The following is a 16,365-nucleotide window of genomic DNA, read 5'->3' on the forward strand; positions in this document are numbered from 1 at the left end:
AGAAATCTCTGTAACATTGGGGTTTTTTTTTGTTTGTTTGTTTGTTTGTTTTTTGCGGTACGCAGGCCTCTCACTGCTGTGGCCTCTCCCGTTGCGGAGCACAGGCTCCGGACGTGCAGGCTCAGCGGCCATGGCTCCCAGCCGCTCCGCGGCATGTGGGATCTTCCCAGACCAGACCGGGGCACGAACCCACGTCCCCTGCATCGGCAGGCAGACTCTCAACCACTACGCCACCAGGGAAGCCCTGTAACATTGGTTTTGTCCTGAATTTGCTTAGCAACATATTTTGGATAGGTAGTACAAAGATAAACTTTAGCAAATTCTATATCCAAATCAAGACAAATTTTTATAATAATAACCAATTATGAAACTAATATGATCCTGAAAATCATCACAGATGGAAATTGTTTCAGTCAAATCATGTTTTTACATTTGAAATAAGTAATGGTAAACAAATGATACATACCTAACATACTATTTCCTTAACATGGAGAAAATATTTAACAAAGTAAGCAACTGTATTTTGCCATATTTACAGTATATGAATATGTGTAACATATATAACTTTCCGCATTTATAAATTTGTAAATAGTTAGAAAGATAAAGCTGGATATTAATCTATACCCTAGTGTGATACGGGTTTAATTAATTTGGTAAATTATTAAATTTTTTAAAGAATAGTAATTTGCACATAAAAAATTGAGAAGTGTGAATTCCATGGGGAAAGCAATGTTGTTTCTAGAGACGAAAATATTTTCTAGGACATATATGAGATAGTGACAGATGGAAAAGCTTATCTTTTGTAAAATATTAAGATAATTATCAATAAAATTATAATAAACTCTTTTGTTCGGCTGAGGGGAGGGCCGTTGGCCGGAGCCTGCGGTACGCTGCTTCAGTGAGGGGCTCAACCGCGGTCAACCGGCTTGTTGCTTTTCTGGTCGCCACTCCCCTGGCCGGCCCGACAAGACGCACTAGTAGCACGGCACCGATTTCTCGGGCTCGTGGGCGCTGCTCTGAGCAGCGTCACCCTTTATACCAGAAAGCTGGCGGGCACTATGGGGAAAAAACAAAACAAGAAGAAAGTGGAGGAGGTGCTAGAAGAAGAAGAAGAAGATGTGGTGGAAAAAGTTCTTGACCGTCGAGTGGTAAAGGGCAAAGTGGAGTACCTCCTAAAGTGGAAGGGGTTCTCAGATGAGGACAACACATGGGAGCCAGAAGAAAACCTGGATTGCCCCGACCTCATTGCTGAGTTCCTGCAGTCACAGAAAACAGCACACAAGACAGATAAATCAGAGGGAGGCAAGCGCAAAGCTGATTCTGATTCGGAAAATAAGGGGGAGGAGAGCAAACCAAAGAAGAAAGAAGAGTCAGAAAAGCCACGAGGCTTTGCCCGGGGTTTGGAACCGGAGCGGATTATTGGAGCTACAGACTCCAGTGGAGAACTCATGTTCCTGATGAAATGGAAAAACTCTGATGAGGCTGACCTGGTCCGTGCCAAGCAAGCCAATGTCAAGTGCCCACAGGTTGTCATATCCTTCTATGAGGAAAGGCTGACGTGGCATTCCTACCCCTCGGAGGAGGATGACAAAAAAGATGACAAGAATTAACTCTCCTGACTACCAGCCCCTGTCACATCTGACTGTGGGTTTCAGGTGGGGAAAAAAGGAGTTCTACTTGTCTTGACACCGTAGAGGGGGCTTGAGAAGATGTCCTTTGAAGAGCCAGTATAGTTTCTGTGCCCTACAGCAGCCCAAGTGCTTTAAAGCCGCTCCATGCTGTATAGTTTGCACACCCATCCCAGTGGAGGGGAAGGAAGGTCAGTGTTTCAAGGCAACCCATTCTGAACTTTGCTGAGAAAAGCAAAGGGCCTTCTATGAAGGACAAAACTTGCAGAATTGGATGTGGGAGAGCAAAAGATACTGCAGATCTTCAAAGAGCATCTCCACAACCCACAGCCTTCTTCCCAATAGTGTTAACCCTGCATTTTTACAGCGTAGCATGTATGTAGTTTTTGGCTATTTCTGGTGTGTTATTTGGGGTGGGAGGGATGGGGTGGGGAAGAAGGGAGATGGGTTAGGATCATTTTTGTTAAAATTTGGGGCCTGTTGGGGGGAAATGGTGAAAGAAAGGAAAGAACAACTAATGGTGATTTGGTTCTGTGTCCAGAATATTTCATCCTTTCAAAAAATGTCATTGGCAACCTAAATGAGGACTGTGAGAGACTGTTTAAAAGCTGTGAAAGCCTGAAACTTAGAAGCTAAGGTGTTGCCTGCCTGAGCTTAATGCTGTTCCCAAAAAGCATTAAGCTTTGGTAACTTCTTAACTTCCCAATTAAGAAGCTACCAAAGCTGCCATTTGGGGGATGGAAACTGGTTGAGGAAAAGTCTTACTGGAGTGTATACACAGGCAGATCATTCTGTCTTAGAGGTGCTAATTCTTGAAATCAACAAGAAGACCCTTTCTTTTCCAATTTTGAAGTTATAAATATCAGCTTCTCCATCCAAGCCACTGGCTCTGAAGTATTTGGGGAAGGGCAGAGGGTGGTATAGGAGATGGGAGAGTAGGCAAAGACAAGGGCCGGTGCTCTTAGGGTGGAAAACTCTTGGAGCCTCTGTTTTTTGAACTTTGAAACCATTGGTGGCAGGGTTCAGTCACTGACAGCACAAGTTCACTGAGTCACTTCAAGAGTTGAATGATTTCTGAAGCCCTGGTCTCAGGAGATTAAATTTTCATACTGGGGCAGTGGTTCACTTTAAAACAAAACACATTTTTTTAATCCTAAGAATTAACTAAAACCCAAAATGCTGTCTTGAATCATGAGATCCAACAGTTCTTGACATCATTTAGACCTGCATCTAGAACTCCGTTGTAAAATCTTTTTAGGCATGTGTTAGGTTTCTGTGAAAACTTTTGTTTTTAAATGTTAAACTTCATACCAACACTGTCAGTTTTTGTCTTAATAAAACTATAGATTTATTAAATATATATATATATAATAAATATTGCACATAAAAGTGCAATATTTGAATTGGAATGCATATAATGTGTTTGGCTAGTATGTACACATGTGACAGCTAAAACTGAAACCCCACTGGTTATTATTAATATTACTGTTAGCAGTATTGTAAGGCAGAATTTATAAAAGTAGAGGGATGAGGGCAATAATCCCAAGCAGAGGTATAACAAACAAAGTTGGATACTGTAAATTCAGAATAAAGATGAGAAAATTTACAACTAGAATGTGACAGGGAAAACCATTCACATGAATATTCACAGCTTGTTCCTTTCCCTGCCTGCTCAGTCTATACCTAGCACTCTGGGCCCTTGAGCCTCCAGTTAATTAATGACTGGTGGAAGTAATTAAAAAGACTCATTAATATCAGAAGGGGCCAAATGTTTCTGGAGGCAGAGAAGGTAAAAATGTGCTTGGGTTGAGGAGACAGCACCCATCACTAATTGGTTTTGAGTGGGAAACACAGAGGGGGAAGTAAGAGAAACGTGAAAGTGAAAAAATAGGGAGTGTGGTCAGGGAGAAAAAGAAACAGCAACCGAGCTCTAATAAGGGCAACTTTGGGGAAAATAAAAGTGTGAACAGAACTTTAGAGAAGCTTCACTGAAGTTATGACTCGTCTCCTCACCTTCAGGAAATAAGTGAAGGTTTAAATTGCTTAAAAGCTTTTTGGATGTCACATCTTTTAGAAAAGCTTCACCCTATGAGAGTTACAAGTCATTTAACTCAAAATAGTTGACATTGAAATACAGAAACTACTGCAAATCAAAATGAAAAGACAAGTAAACAGAAAAGGCTTGGAAATGGAAAAGCAACCCTAATGGCTAATGAAACATGGAATGACGCTCAAAGTTCTCATTGATATTTCAGGGAAAGGGAAATTAAAACAAGCGAGATGTCATTTTACAACCATATGTTTTGTTTTTTTTTTTTTTTTTTTTTTTTGCAGTACGCGGGCTTTTCACTGTTGTGGCCTCTCGCGTTGCGGAGCACAGGCTCCGGACGCGCAGGCTCTGCGGGCATGGCTCACGGGCCCAGCCGCTCCGCGGTATGTGGGATCTTCCCGGACTGGGGCACGAACCCGCGTCCCCTGCATCGGCAGGCGGACTCCCAACCACTGCACCACCAGGGAAGCCCCATATCATCTTTTTTTAAAAACAATACCAGGGGTTGATTAGAATGAGGCAACACGGGGACCGCTGCTGTTGGAAGTGTTAGTTGATACAAACACTATGGAGAGCAATTTGGCAACACTTGGTAAATCTGGATATGCCCATAAATTGCCAGCAGCTCCACTTATAAGTCTCTATTCTAGAGAAAATCCCACACATACGCCTGAGGAGACATATATTGTGATGTTCACTGAAGCATTACCTGCTTTAGTAGAAAAGAGCAACAACCTAATTATTCTTCTGTAGGATCACATTAACATAAGGCTGCGGCCTATGTTGTTTATTCATCCAACGGAATGTTATATGACAGCGTAAATGAATGAAATAAAGCTACATACAGTAACATGAATAAGTCTCAAATATATAATGTTGAGGGCAAAACCCCCCACAAAAACAGAATATTATTGCTATGAATGCTTAAAATATAGAGTATGATGGTTTAATTTTTGGTATATTCAAATGGAATAAAAGTTCAAAAAACTGCACATAGATAATGCACATCAACTTCCTCTGTCACGAAAGATGCGGAGAAGGAAAAGGGAGAGGTGAACTTTCATGTATCTGCAATTTTATTTTCATTCAAGCTAAATATCACAAATATTAATATCTGTTTAATCCTGGTAGCAAATACATGAATGTGGGCTATATCCTATTATTGTATATGTTTGAAATATTTTAGAATAAAAAACGGCTTTGATGAGAAAGGTAATAGACCAAGAAGACACAAAACATAGGTATTGTTTTTAAAAGCTTAATGCTTGAGAATAACCTTTCAGAAATATTCAGAAACTAGTTTGTCTCTGCTTTGTTGGGGGTAGGCACAAAGTTTTTGTTGTTACTGCTGCTGTTGTTGTCACTTTCCCCTTGGCATTTTTATGTCAGATTTTTATTGCCTGTCCTCAAATAAGTATGATTATGACAATACAAAACATGTTGTTGGGGCTTCCCTGGTGGCGCAGTGGTTGAGAGTCCGCCTGCCGATGCAGGGGACGCGGGTTCGTGCCCCGGTCCGGGAAGATCCCACATGCCGCGGGGCGGCTGGGCCCGTAAGCCATGGCCGCTGAGCCTGCGTGTCCGGAGCCTGTGCTCCACAACGGGAGAGGCCACAACAGTGAGAGGCCCGCGTACCGCAAAACAAACAAAAAAACATGTTGTTGGATTTTAAAATTACCAAATGACAGAATACTCCATTTTTATAAGATAACCTGGTTCCTTTAATTGATTAGTGTGTAACTGAGGGTGCCTGGACAGGTGTATGGCTCCTTCTTTCCACCCCATACCCAAAGTTTCAAGAACACAGAAAAAACACAACTACCTCCCAACTCAGCATGGGGGTAAATCCATCTTCTTGCTGTTAGAAAATTCACATTGCTGCTGAGATGCCTAAGGTATGAGAGAGACTCCTTTCCAATGAGGTATGTGATTATGGCACTAGATTTTTAAACTATAGTTATTGCTAATAAAGCATTTTTTAGAAATCACTGCATCAGATGATTATATTTACTGAATTACATAAATTATACATATGTTGTTTGCAAGTGTGAATAATTGATATCTCAGATGAAAATGATCAGAGTTTTGCAGTTTTCAATTAAATCAGTAGACAGCTATACTAGAAAACATAATATGACTGATTATTTATAAAAACCAGCAATTAAAGACCGGAAGTTATTAACAGGTCAGGATTCTGGCTGAAACTACACTGTCTACTTCAAGGGCAAGCCTGTTCACCTGTTCTTCCTAAGATCTAACGCTATTAGTGGTAAAATTAAAGTTCCTTGCAAGTGCCAGAGTCTCCACCTGTAATAGATGTTTATATGCATTAAATGGGGAGAAATAATCACATGTCATAAGTTTATGATATTTTATGGCCAGTTTAGTGGTCCACATAAATTGCCCTGGAGATCTAATCATATTATTTAGAGAGCAGATGCCACGTAAGAAGTGAAATAGTTTTCTTCATAACAAGCTTCCAATGAACCTGATTTATTGTCACAGGGCTCATCTCTAGGGAAGTCTGGCATTCAATTTTAGAACGATTCAGACTCCCAAGGCTGCCTACAAGGGCACTAATGGTGGTGATGATTTTCATGGTGTGGGTACTTGTCACGAGTGAAGTAGACTGACACCATACCATATTTCATATTAGTCCTACAACAGCTGTTGATGTTAATCACAACAGCAGTGTTAATCACAACCAACTTGGGCTGAATTCAAAGTGACCTAGAAGAGCCACATGTTACAGCCTGTTATCAATTCCCTGGAGCAAAGGCATTACATGCTAACATGTCCACATCAATGGAAAGCATGTCCTTTGATTACCTGTTATGTGTACAGACTTCTGGCAGAGTCTATGACTAACAACAGGGCTGCATCTAATGCTCTAGTTAATGTTGTCTGGGCATGGCACGCACTTCAAAACAGAAAAGGATATTTTGCCCCACGAGAGACAGTGCCATTATTGTTACAATCACTGGATGAGCTAGGTCCTACTTATATAAGATTTAACTCTCTCTGTAGAAAACAAAAAGAGGAAGGAGAAATTGTATTGGCTTATATGTAAAAATTTCAGATTGGGAGAAATAAAATGTGGAAGTGCAAAAACATAAATCAGGAATATTTCTTTGTAATTATTTCCCATTTTCTAGGTTCAAGGTAAGATAAATCCAAATGATAATGCATAATAGAAACATACCTTTCTATGCACTTACAGCCACACATAAAAGAACAGTTTTCTTTGCTCATCCTATTGGATATCTGATGTATAATCTTTACAAAGGACGCTATTAGCGGCATGAGAACCATGCCCATGTCACAGGGATTAATCAATTTACGGTTCAGTTCTCAGAAGATGCGGAGCAGAAAAAATGTTTTGAATTTGACACTATATAGTGTTATTTTTTTTTTAAAAAGTGTGTGGTAGGGAGCTACTCTTCTGTAAGAGAGAGAAAGTCTGAAAGGTTTGTGGCATTTTGACATTACATTAGAGCACTGTACAGCACCACTAAATAAGAAATTCTCTAGAACTTTCTAAGCAAAGTGTAGTCTGTAGAACAGCAGCAATGAGCATCACTTGGCAGAATTTCAAGCTTCACTCTCCACCTTCGGAATCAGAATGTGCATTTTACAAGATCCTGGAGCAGTTCATCTGCACATTGAAGTTTAAAAAGCATCACTCTAGAATAAGTTAAGGAAAATTGCAGAAGACTTTCTAGAAAGTTGTTTACTTCCCTAGTGGAACAGATGGCTGAGAGACCTACCTGAAATTTGTGTCAGAAACTGAAAGGCTTAGAGCACCCAGATGCTAATGGCGATAGATCATTACTGTTACCATCAAATACGCGGTGACTGACGTACCTCATCCCCAGGAACAAAGCATCTTTTATCAACAACAGTTTTGTTAGAGAACTTTCTATTACATTAAGTTATGACTGGTATAGCAGTACATCAAAAAGGGACTGCTTCAGGCAAAGACTTCTGAAGAGTTTGTGACTAATTACCTGGGGAGAGGAAAAGGCCTCGTGAAGAAGAATTTTCTCATTAGGATTTCCAATTCTAGCCCCTAGTCCAAGAAAACAAGAAAGCTATAATCTGCCTGACTGGAGAAGCAGTTTTCAAAGGATGGTGTAGACAGAATCTATACCCTGGAACATATGATCTTATGCCTCTTAACTGATTTATGTCTCCTAACATGTTATCTAACAATGTGATATGTCATTGGAATGTCTTCAATCAATATAACATTAAAATGAATTTCTTTATGAACAGCTCTCTTGTAGATACTGAGAATATATAAACCCCTATTTCTGACTTAAGTTTAATATCCTGAATTGTAGCAAAATATATGGTATACAATAGACTCCTTTGGTTTTAAGTTACAGAAACCAAACTTGAAATTCCTTAGGAGGAAGAAGAGCCCTTTATTGACTGAGAATACAAGAAAGGGCTTAAACAGCTTACACACAAGTTTTCCAGGGAGCATCTAGAACTTGAAATCAATTGGAGGCAGGAACTCAAATATTTCCAGGACTTTCTCTGGCCTTTAACTTGTTCTGTCTTTGGGTGAGCTTTACTGCCTTTCATTACCTGAAACAAATTTTTTCTCAGGGTTCAGAAGAAAGACAGCTGATTCCTCTCGAATCTTACTTCTTTAGTCACTATCATTGCAGTGGGGTTGCCAAAATGACTCATGTCTACTGAATATATACTCACAGTGGATTTAAAAATAGATATCATACATCAATTACTTCTGCAGCGGGACAGATAAATATTACCTTTGAAAAATACTGCAAACTATGGCTTTAAATGTCATGCACTATTTAGAGTATATGGAAAAATAGACAATATTATTACCATGTCCAATTTCAATTTTTGTTAGATTATGTTGCAAGGCAAGTATCTATATTAACAAAAACTACAAACCATTCAAATATATATTATTAGGAGAATGCTTAAATAATTACATGTAAATACTATAGAATATTATGCAGTCATAGAAAGAAGAGTAGTTAGACTAAATGCTATAAAGACACAGACTAAGCACTTCAAGACACTTATTCAATGAATGAATGAGGTCTGTATGGCTATTTGGAAAGAAAAAATGGCATTTCATTGAGTGCAAAAGTCAAGTTGTATGAATAATATATATGTAGCACGATTCTGCTTTTAAAAACTATGTATAATAAAAATAAAGTAGTATGTAACATTAACTAAGCACTTAATGTATTTCAGGCACTGTTCTGTGCTCTTTATAATTATTACCTAATTGCTTACTGAATTCTCAGGACAACTCTGTGAAGAAGGTTTTAGGTGCTTTATGATTTTAGGTATAATTATTATCCCTACTTAGAGCAGGGGCACAAACTGGATTGGACTGGGGCACGTACCCGTGTCCCCTGCATCGGCAGGCAGACTCTCAACCACTGCACCACCAGGGAAGCCCGATTTGACATACTTTTTACAAGGATTTTTCTGGCTACTTGTATTGAAAGTAGACTGAACAGTAGTGTGGCAGGCAACTATGAGAATGTGCTTCTCATACATCTGACTGCAGGGAGCAAAATTGACCAATGGTCCAGCGGTGTGCTCTGAAATCTATCACCACGTGTACTAGGGCCACATATCTCATGGGCATCTCCCAGCCAATGACTCAGTGTAAGGGAAGAAATCTTGGAGATCTGAGAAAAAAAGACATGAAACAGACTTCTAAGAGAGTAGCCTATATAGAATGAATGGCCTTCCTAGAGGTGTGTATGTGATTATGTATATACAGACACTTATAAACATATGGAAGATAAAGCCCAGATCATTAACAGTGGCAATCCACGGAAAGTGATGGTGAAAATTGTGGCAGGCTGAGTTAGGATTCTTAGCTTGTATTTTATAAGCTTTCACTTTATTTGATTTTTATAATAAGCTGGCATTATTTATATAATTAATAATGTTAAAACAGTAAATAAAATATATTTCAATGAAGAAATTAAAATATTTGTTTCAATATCTGTATGTAGCAACTAACTAAAGCTATAATCAATGCAGATGTGCTTTCTGTAATCTAAAACTACCCTGGCATCTCTCCTGGTAATTGCCCAGGTAAAAGGATGGACAGATCTGAAGCAGATATGGAACCTCTGGCTCTGTTCTCATTTCTGGAGCAACAGAAATGGGTCTTTCCTCTGCTGAGTTTGATTTCAGAACTGGGAGAAACGGGGTTTGTAAACATTCTCTTAAACAGAAGCATGTGAGTTGCTAGTGTACATTTTTTAAGATAGTGTTGGAAGCCTGGATCTAAAGGCGCAGTGATACAGACAATACTTGGCTCTTTTCTTACCCCCAGCAGAATCCTACCTTTCGAAAGACTGCAGCAGCTGTGTTCTGTAGGGGACCCAGCTACCCAGAAAAAATCTTGCCAACATTATTGCATCAGAGTCAGCTCTAAGTAGCCACCCAATTTCTGTTAAGATCTGGGTGCTTGATTAAACAGTTGTACCTATGTGATCTCCCGAGATCCCTTAATTCTCCTAAAGTTCTGCATTTGTACTGTGACTGTTGCAGAGACATTTGGGTACTTATTCGCAATTTTTCCATTCTTTGACATTCAGTAGTAAAAGGGTCATCTCTTCATTAATATCCAAATGGTTATTTCATACTGCCTTTCCAAAAGTTTAATTAGGATCTTGATAAACTGTTATTAGTTTTATGATAGATGACATCAATGTATTCATAACATGACTCAGAGCATGAATCCAAAAGAGAATCTTAGACATGTCATTATCAAAAGCATATTAAAAACAGAGAGATATCCTTCAAAACTAGGAAATGCTAGCATGCCATAAAGGGAACATTTTTATACTATATACTAAGGTTGTTTACTGATATATATATATATAATATATTAAGTATATAGATACATCTTCTCTAGGTGTTATTTATGTCATTGTCACCTATTCTCACTTCTCCTGATGAATCCAACAAATTATTCTGAGACCATATCTTATTCGACTCTTCTGTAGTTTTTAAGATTCCTGACTACTCCTTGAAACCCCTGTCGCTCTGGCTTCAATCAACTCATACTCCCTTGGTTCTCCTCTTAAATCTCTTACTACTGCTTCGTATTCCCTTTTATGGGATTTTCTTCCAAATTTTTAATTAATTCATTCACTTACTAGATCAGTTAAATTTACTGAACATCTTGTGAGAGACTACACTAGGTACTGGGACTACAGCAAGGGGAAAAAATAGTCCTATCTTTTAGGGAGTGTTTGGTTTAGAAAATATTGTTCTTCTCCAGGGTCCTATCCTAGCCACACTATCCCTGGATGATTTATCTGGTCCAGTGAATGATTCACGAATCCATGCCTTTCAATCTGTAAATCCAGCTCAGGTGTTCCTCCTGACATATAGTTATTCCCTCAGAACCCACTGGTTCTGAGCAGCTTCACCTGAATATTCTCTGTCTGACCTCCCATCCATGCATTCAACATGCATATGTACATCATCTACTCTTAGACAAAAATGGTGAACAAAATGAGACAAAGACCCTTCCGTTATGATATCTGGAATAAGTATGAAGATGTAGGCAATAAAAAAGTAAACAAATGTGTAATAGCTTTAGGGTGTGATAAATGCCAAAAAGAAATCATAGGTATTGTATAAGATATTAGGGAACTGTGGAAGGGTGGTTATTTTAGACAGTATCATTAAAAAAGGCCTCTAAAAGATGGTATTTAATTAGGACTAGTATGAAGTACTGGACTGGGGAAATCAAAGGACTGGGTAAAGAGTGTTTCAGATGAAATGGACTTTATTTTTCACACAACAGAAAGAACGTCAGTGCAGCTAGCATAGAATGTGAAGATGGGAAAGTTACAAGATACATCATAAAGCAAATACACAGAGATAAACAGGAGTCATGTCATAAAAAAGAGTTTGTATTTCATTCTAAGTAAGATGGAAAGACACAAAGTTTTAGCCCAGAGTTGATACAATTTGAAGAGAAAGAATAAAAGAGAAAGTAGTTAGTATTCTTCAGTCACCTACTTGGATTCTTTATTCACTTATTATTGAAGCACAGGTAAGAGATGACGGTGGCTTAGACTTGTATGATAGTGGAAGAATCTTGAAAAGTGGTTATATTCAGGATAGAATTGACAGGACCTGCTCATTGATTGGAAGTTGGGGATCATGGAAAGAGAATAATCAAGATAATTTCTTGTTTTTTTCATGAGTAACTGGATGAATTGTATTGTTTACTGCAGTGAAGTAAGGGGAAAACTGATCTGAGTGTGAGTCGGGGGATTAAGATTTGTTTGGGACCTTCTATGTTTGAGATGTCTTCTACACTTCCAGATAGGAATAGCATGTAGGCAATTGGATAAATGAATCTGGAGCCAAAGGGAAAAGTCTAATCTAAATATATTAATTTGGAAGTCACCAGCATATAGGTGACATTTAAAAGGCATTATTGGATAAGACCATCTAAAAAAGCATATAAATATAGAAGAGAAGAGGCTTGAGAACTGATTCCTAGAGGATTTCAATATCTAGAGCCTGGGAAGAAGAGTTAAAAACCAACAGAGGAGACTAAGAAAGATTGGCTAGTAAGGGATTAAAAAAATTTTTTTAAGGTCCGGAAAAAAAAAAAAAATCTTAGGTCATCTTTCTATATTTGGCAGGCAGACGTTACAGAAACTCCTTCCATCTATCATAAGTAAAACTATCTTATAAAATATTTTAAAGTATCTTTTTATACATGGTTAGGCTTGCAGAAACATAAAGGAATTTTTAAAAAAATCTAGATTTGATAAAATAAGTCAAATTCACAAAGAGAAATGAATGCTAAAGCAGTGACTTCCTTGGGTGTATACGTCAACCTTACAGATTTAACTGCTTAGGAAAGGACAGGAGAACACATCTGGTATCAAAAGCATGGAAAGAGGCATGAAGTGTAATAGCAATAGCAGGTGAAGTACGAAAAGTACATCTCATTCTAAAGAAGGACAGAGTGGGTACACAAGCCTGTCTCTGCCTTGGCTTTACAAAGAAGGAAAAGCAAAAATAAATAAACAAGCAAGTAGATAACTGAATTGGCTTTCTTGACCTGCAGTTTATACTCTTTCTATTGGTAAGGTCGGAAAACTCAGAAGCTACATTTTTAAACTTCCTTGCAGCCATCGTCTAAGTGTCAATTCATACAAAGTCTGGAAAGCAGAAGTGAAGCTGGAGCCTCTTCCTGTGGCAGACACAACTATTACATAAATTCCAGAGACACAAGTATTTGCAGTGGCTGACGTCCATGTTTAAGTGTCTAGGAACCAGCTTCTTGGGAATAAGGCAGTTGTAGCAGTAACAACAATACAGAACCTCTTTATTATAGCTACGATGATGTGATTTTATAATCTATAGTCTAGGCATGTCCCCTGATTTCCACTTCTCTGGTTCTTCCAATCATTTTTTTAGTATACTCTTTTCTGCTTGAAATACACAGAGTATTTCCTGTTTCCCCCACTAAATCCTGGCTGTTAAAGTCTACCTTAGAAATTCCTATCTATAAGTCTGCATTCCCTCTGGTCTGGAGTTGGACTTCACAATATCTCTGTGCATCAAAAAAAAAAAAAAAAAAAAAAAACCAAAACTGTTTAAAGGTTTCTCTGTTGATAGTAACCCTCTCAGGCGACTAACAAAAGCAAACAAAACTTATCTCTTTAGGAATTCACTTAACTTCAGGTCTTAAATAAATCCTCCAAAATATTCAAAGAACTCACAATAAAAATCTCTACTCAAACAAGGAAATAAGTGATTATGAGTGAGAGCCAGCAAAAACAAAAATAAACAAAACAAAAGATTACAATATCAAAATGAGAAGGAATGTTAAGATTGGTCTTAGCAAATACTGACCATATAAAGAGCATAGTTAATATTTTTAAAGAAAGAAATGGGAAAATTGAGGTATGACTAAAGAAGACTATCAAAATTTATCAGGCAGATGTGAAACAAAAGATAGAACTTCTAGGAATTAAATATTTATAATTAGAAATTATAATTTATATTACACAATACATAGAACAGAAAATTAATCAACTATACTGTAAAACTGAATAAATTACCTGGAAAACAACATAGAGATAAGAGATGAAAAATACGAGAGGTTAGGAAATGTGTAGGATAGAATGAGCAGTCCAACATAGGACTAACTGGATTTCCAGAATGAGAGACTAGATCAAATGAGTTTGAAGTAATATAATTTTTAGAATTGATGAAAGACACAAATCCCCAGAATCAGAAATCCTAATAAATCTCAAGGAAAAAAAGAGTCCACATGCAGAAATACCATGGTAAAATTTCAGAACAACAAAAAAAAAGAGAAGATTTAAAAATCAACAATTAAAGCTAGAATAATATCTTCAATATGCAGACAAAAAGATTATTAAATTAAGAATTCTATACAAAGGTAGGTATCTTTCAAGAGCAAACACAAAATACAGTTTTAGATATCAACAATTGAGAGGGTTATTAAAACAAACCCTCACCAAAGGAACTTCTAAAGGATATACTTTAGGAATAAGGAAAATAATCTAGAGAATGTAGGAAGAAAGATTAAAAATGAAAAACATTAACTTATGGATAAATATAAACAATATCGACTATATAAAGACAATGAAATTAATGTCTGATTTGTTAAGTAAAAATAAAAATAAACCACTGTATGAAAATAGCTTACAAGAAATGATGGGGTGGGCTTCCCTGGTGGCGCAGTGGTTGGGAGTCCGCCTGCCGGTGCGGGGGACGCGGGTTCGTGCCCCGGTCTGGGAGGATCCCACATGCCGCGGAGCGGCTGGGCCCGTGAGCCATGGCCGCTGAGCCTGCGCGTCCGGAGCCTGTCCTCCGCAACGGGAGAGGCCACAGCAGTGAGAGGCCCGCGTAACGCATAAAAAAAAAAAAAAAAAAAAAAAAAAAAAAAAAAAAAAAAAGAAATGATGGGGTAATTGGAATCAAAATAGTGTAAGGTCCTTGGGTTATTTGGGAAGAGAGTAAAGTTGTTAACTACACGAAACAAGTGAAACATAAATGTGATATTTCTAGACTAACTTCTAAAAGCATAGAAAGAATCCATCACCTCCAGAAACCCACTGGAAGAAAGAAATCTGGAACAGAGGAAATAAAAATCTGGAGACTGCAGTACCATAGCAGTTTAAAAATTTTCTTTTAATATTTCAATCAAATGTGCTCATTTGAGCTCTCTAGCTAAATGAAGAAATCACTGACAAGGAACAGTGGTTTCTTTTTCTTTGTTTTTGAGATAAAATACTGGATTTATTTTTGAGATAAAATACTGGAGTAGCTTCTAACATGTCCATACACAAATCCTTATCTACTGAGTCACATATTAATTTATTAAAGAATATATTGAGTGCTTCTGTTTAAGGTCAATAACATCTGCGCTGAATACTTGAATACATGTTTTATTTAATTATTTATTTATTTGGCTACTTAGAATTCATTGCCCCTCCCTGAAAGCACCCAAGGTTCAATCAAGGCTGGGGTGAAATCTAGTCATGTGCTAAAGCCAGCCCATTTCAGCTCACAAGAGTGTATTGTTAGCACCTCTGCCCAACTCTGCCATCACATTCCTTTTAGTTGGAGTAGTTAGTTACACCACAGAAATCTGTAAATGCTAAACCTAGGGCTTTTTTTTCTTTCTATAAAGCCAGTTATTAAACGTTTATCAGCACACCACTGCAAATAACGTCTGCCTCATCTTTTACATCTTACTTATTGGGAGAGTGAATCCAGATGGCCTCTGGCTATTTCATTCCCCCAAGCCATGACCCCAGACACCTCCACCCTCACCAGCTCTGACACCAGCAGAAAGAACAGTGGCATAAGCCTGGCCAACTGGATGCTTCCCAGGACTTGGACTTTTAAGTGAGAAACACAAGGATAGAAGGAATGGTTGAAACATTCTATATGTATATTTTAAATGGGTTAATTGTATGCTATGTGAAGTATATCTCCATAAAGCTGTTAAACAAGGATCTACATGATCACTCCTATCATCCCGGCTTCCAACCCTTCAAGAGCGATCACGCTCCTTTCTGCCTTCAAGCTTAATTCTTGAGATTCCCATTAATGAGCCGAGCATACATTCAGCAAATTACTTTTCACTTAAGTTAGCCAAAGTCTTTTTCTTTTTGCTTGCAAGTTAGAAACTATAACATATATAATAGTAATTTCAACTATATTAATAGGAATGTAAAAAGTTTCCTTATTTGGAATTGTTTTCAACTTAATCTAAGATTAATTCAGCATATATTTGATTATCTATAGTTCATATATTTAATTATCTATAGTTCTTCCAATTATTATTTTATAAGGTTCTACTCATTATTATTTTTTTCCAGATCACCAGGTATTTTAGAAATGATACTAGCTGAATTCTCTGAAAGCTGATTCCTGACAGTGACACAGCATACTCATTCCCTTGCAAAAAAAAAAAGAAAAGAAAAGCCACACAATTTCTTTATTTGGCTCCCCGGAGTCATCAGGAAGTTTATAAAGTTCAGACAAGATAAGTACATTATAAGTCACATTTTTTCCATTGAAGTTGATGTTTCCCAAACACAGATTAGATGTTCTTTGCCAACTGCTCTAATAAAGTAGTAACAGTTTGAAAAATAATAG

At 37.7% G+C, this 16,365-nt stretch overlaps 2 protein-coding genes across 3 annotated transcripts in view; one reads left to right on the forward strand and one right to left on the reverse strand.

Moving 5' to 3' along the window:
- Positions 1 to 16,365, reverse strand: part of GRID2 (glutamate ionotropic receptor delta type subunit 2) — a 1,366,547-nt gene that overhangs the window by 392,639 nt on the left and 957,543 nt on the right. The window lies entirely within an intron of this gene.
- Positions 1,004 to 1,610, forward strand: LOC116754798 (chromobox protein homolog 1-like). Its single transcript, XM_032633738.1, has one exon. It carries the CDS (start codon positions 1,059 to 1,061, stop codon positions 1,608 to 1,610), a length of 552 nt encoding a protein of 183 aa, XP_032489629.1. The 5' UTR covers positions 1,004 to 1,058.

The sequence above is a fragment of the Phocoena sinus genome, chromosome 5 (genome assembly GCF_008692025.1).
Source record: "Phocoena sinus isolate mPhoSin1 chromosome 5, mPhoSin1.pri, whole genome shotgun sequence".
NCBI classification, from domain to species: domain Eukaryota; kingdom Metazoa; phylum Chordata; class Mammalia; order Artiodactyla; family Phocoenidae; genus Phocoena; species Phocoena sinus.

Bases quoted from the DNA above. Each gene is read 5' to 3' on its own strand.
- LOC116754798 (XM_032633738.1), top strand. From the start codon at position 1,059: ATGGGGAAAAAACAAAACAAGAAGAAAGTGGAGGAGGTGCTAGAAGAA.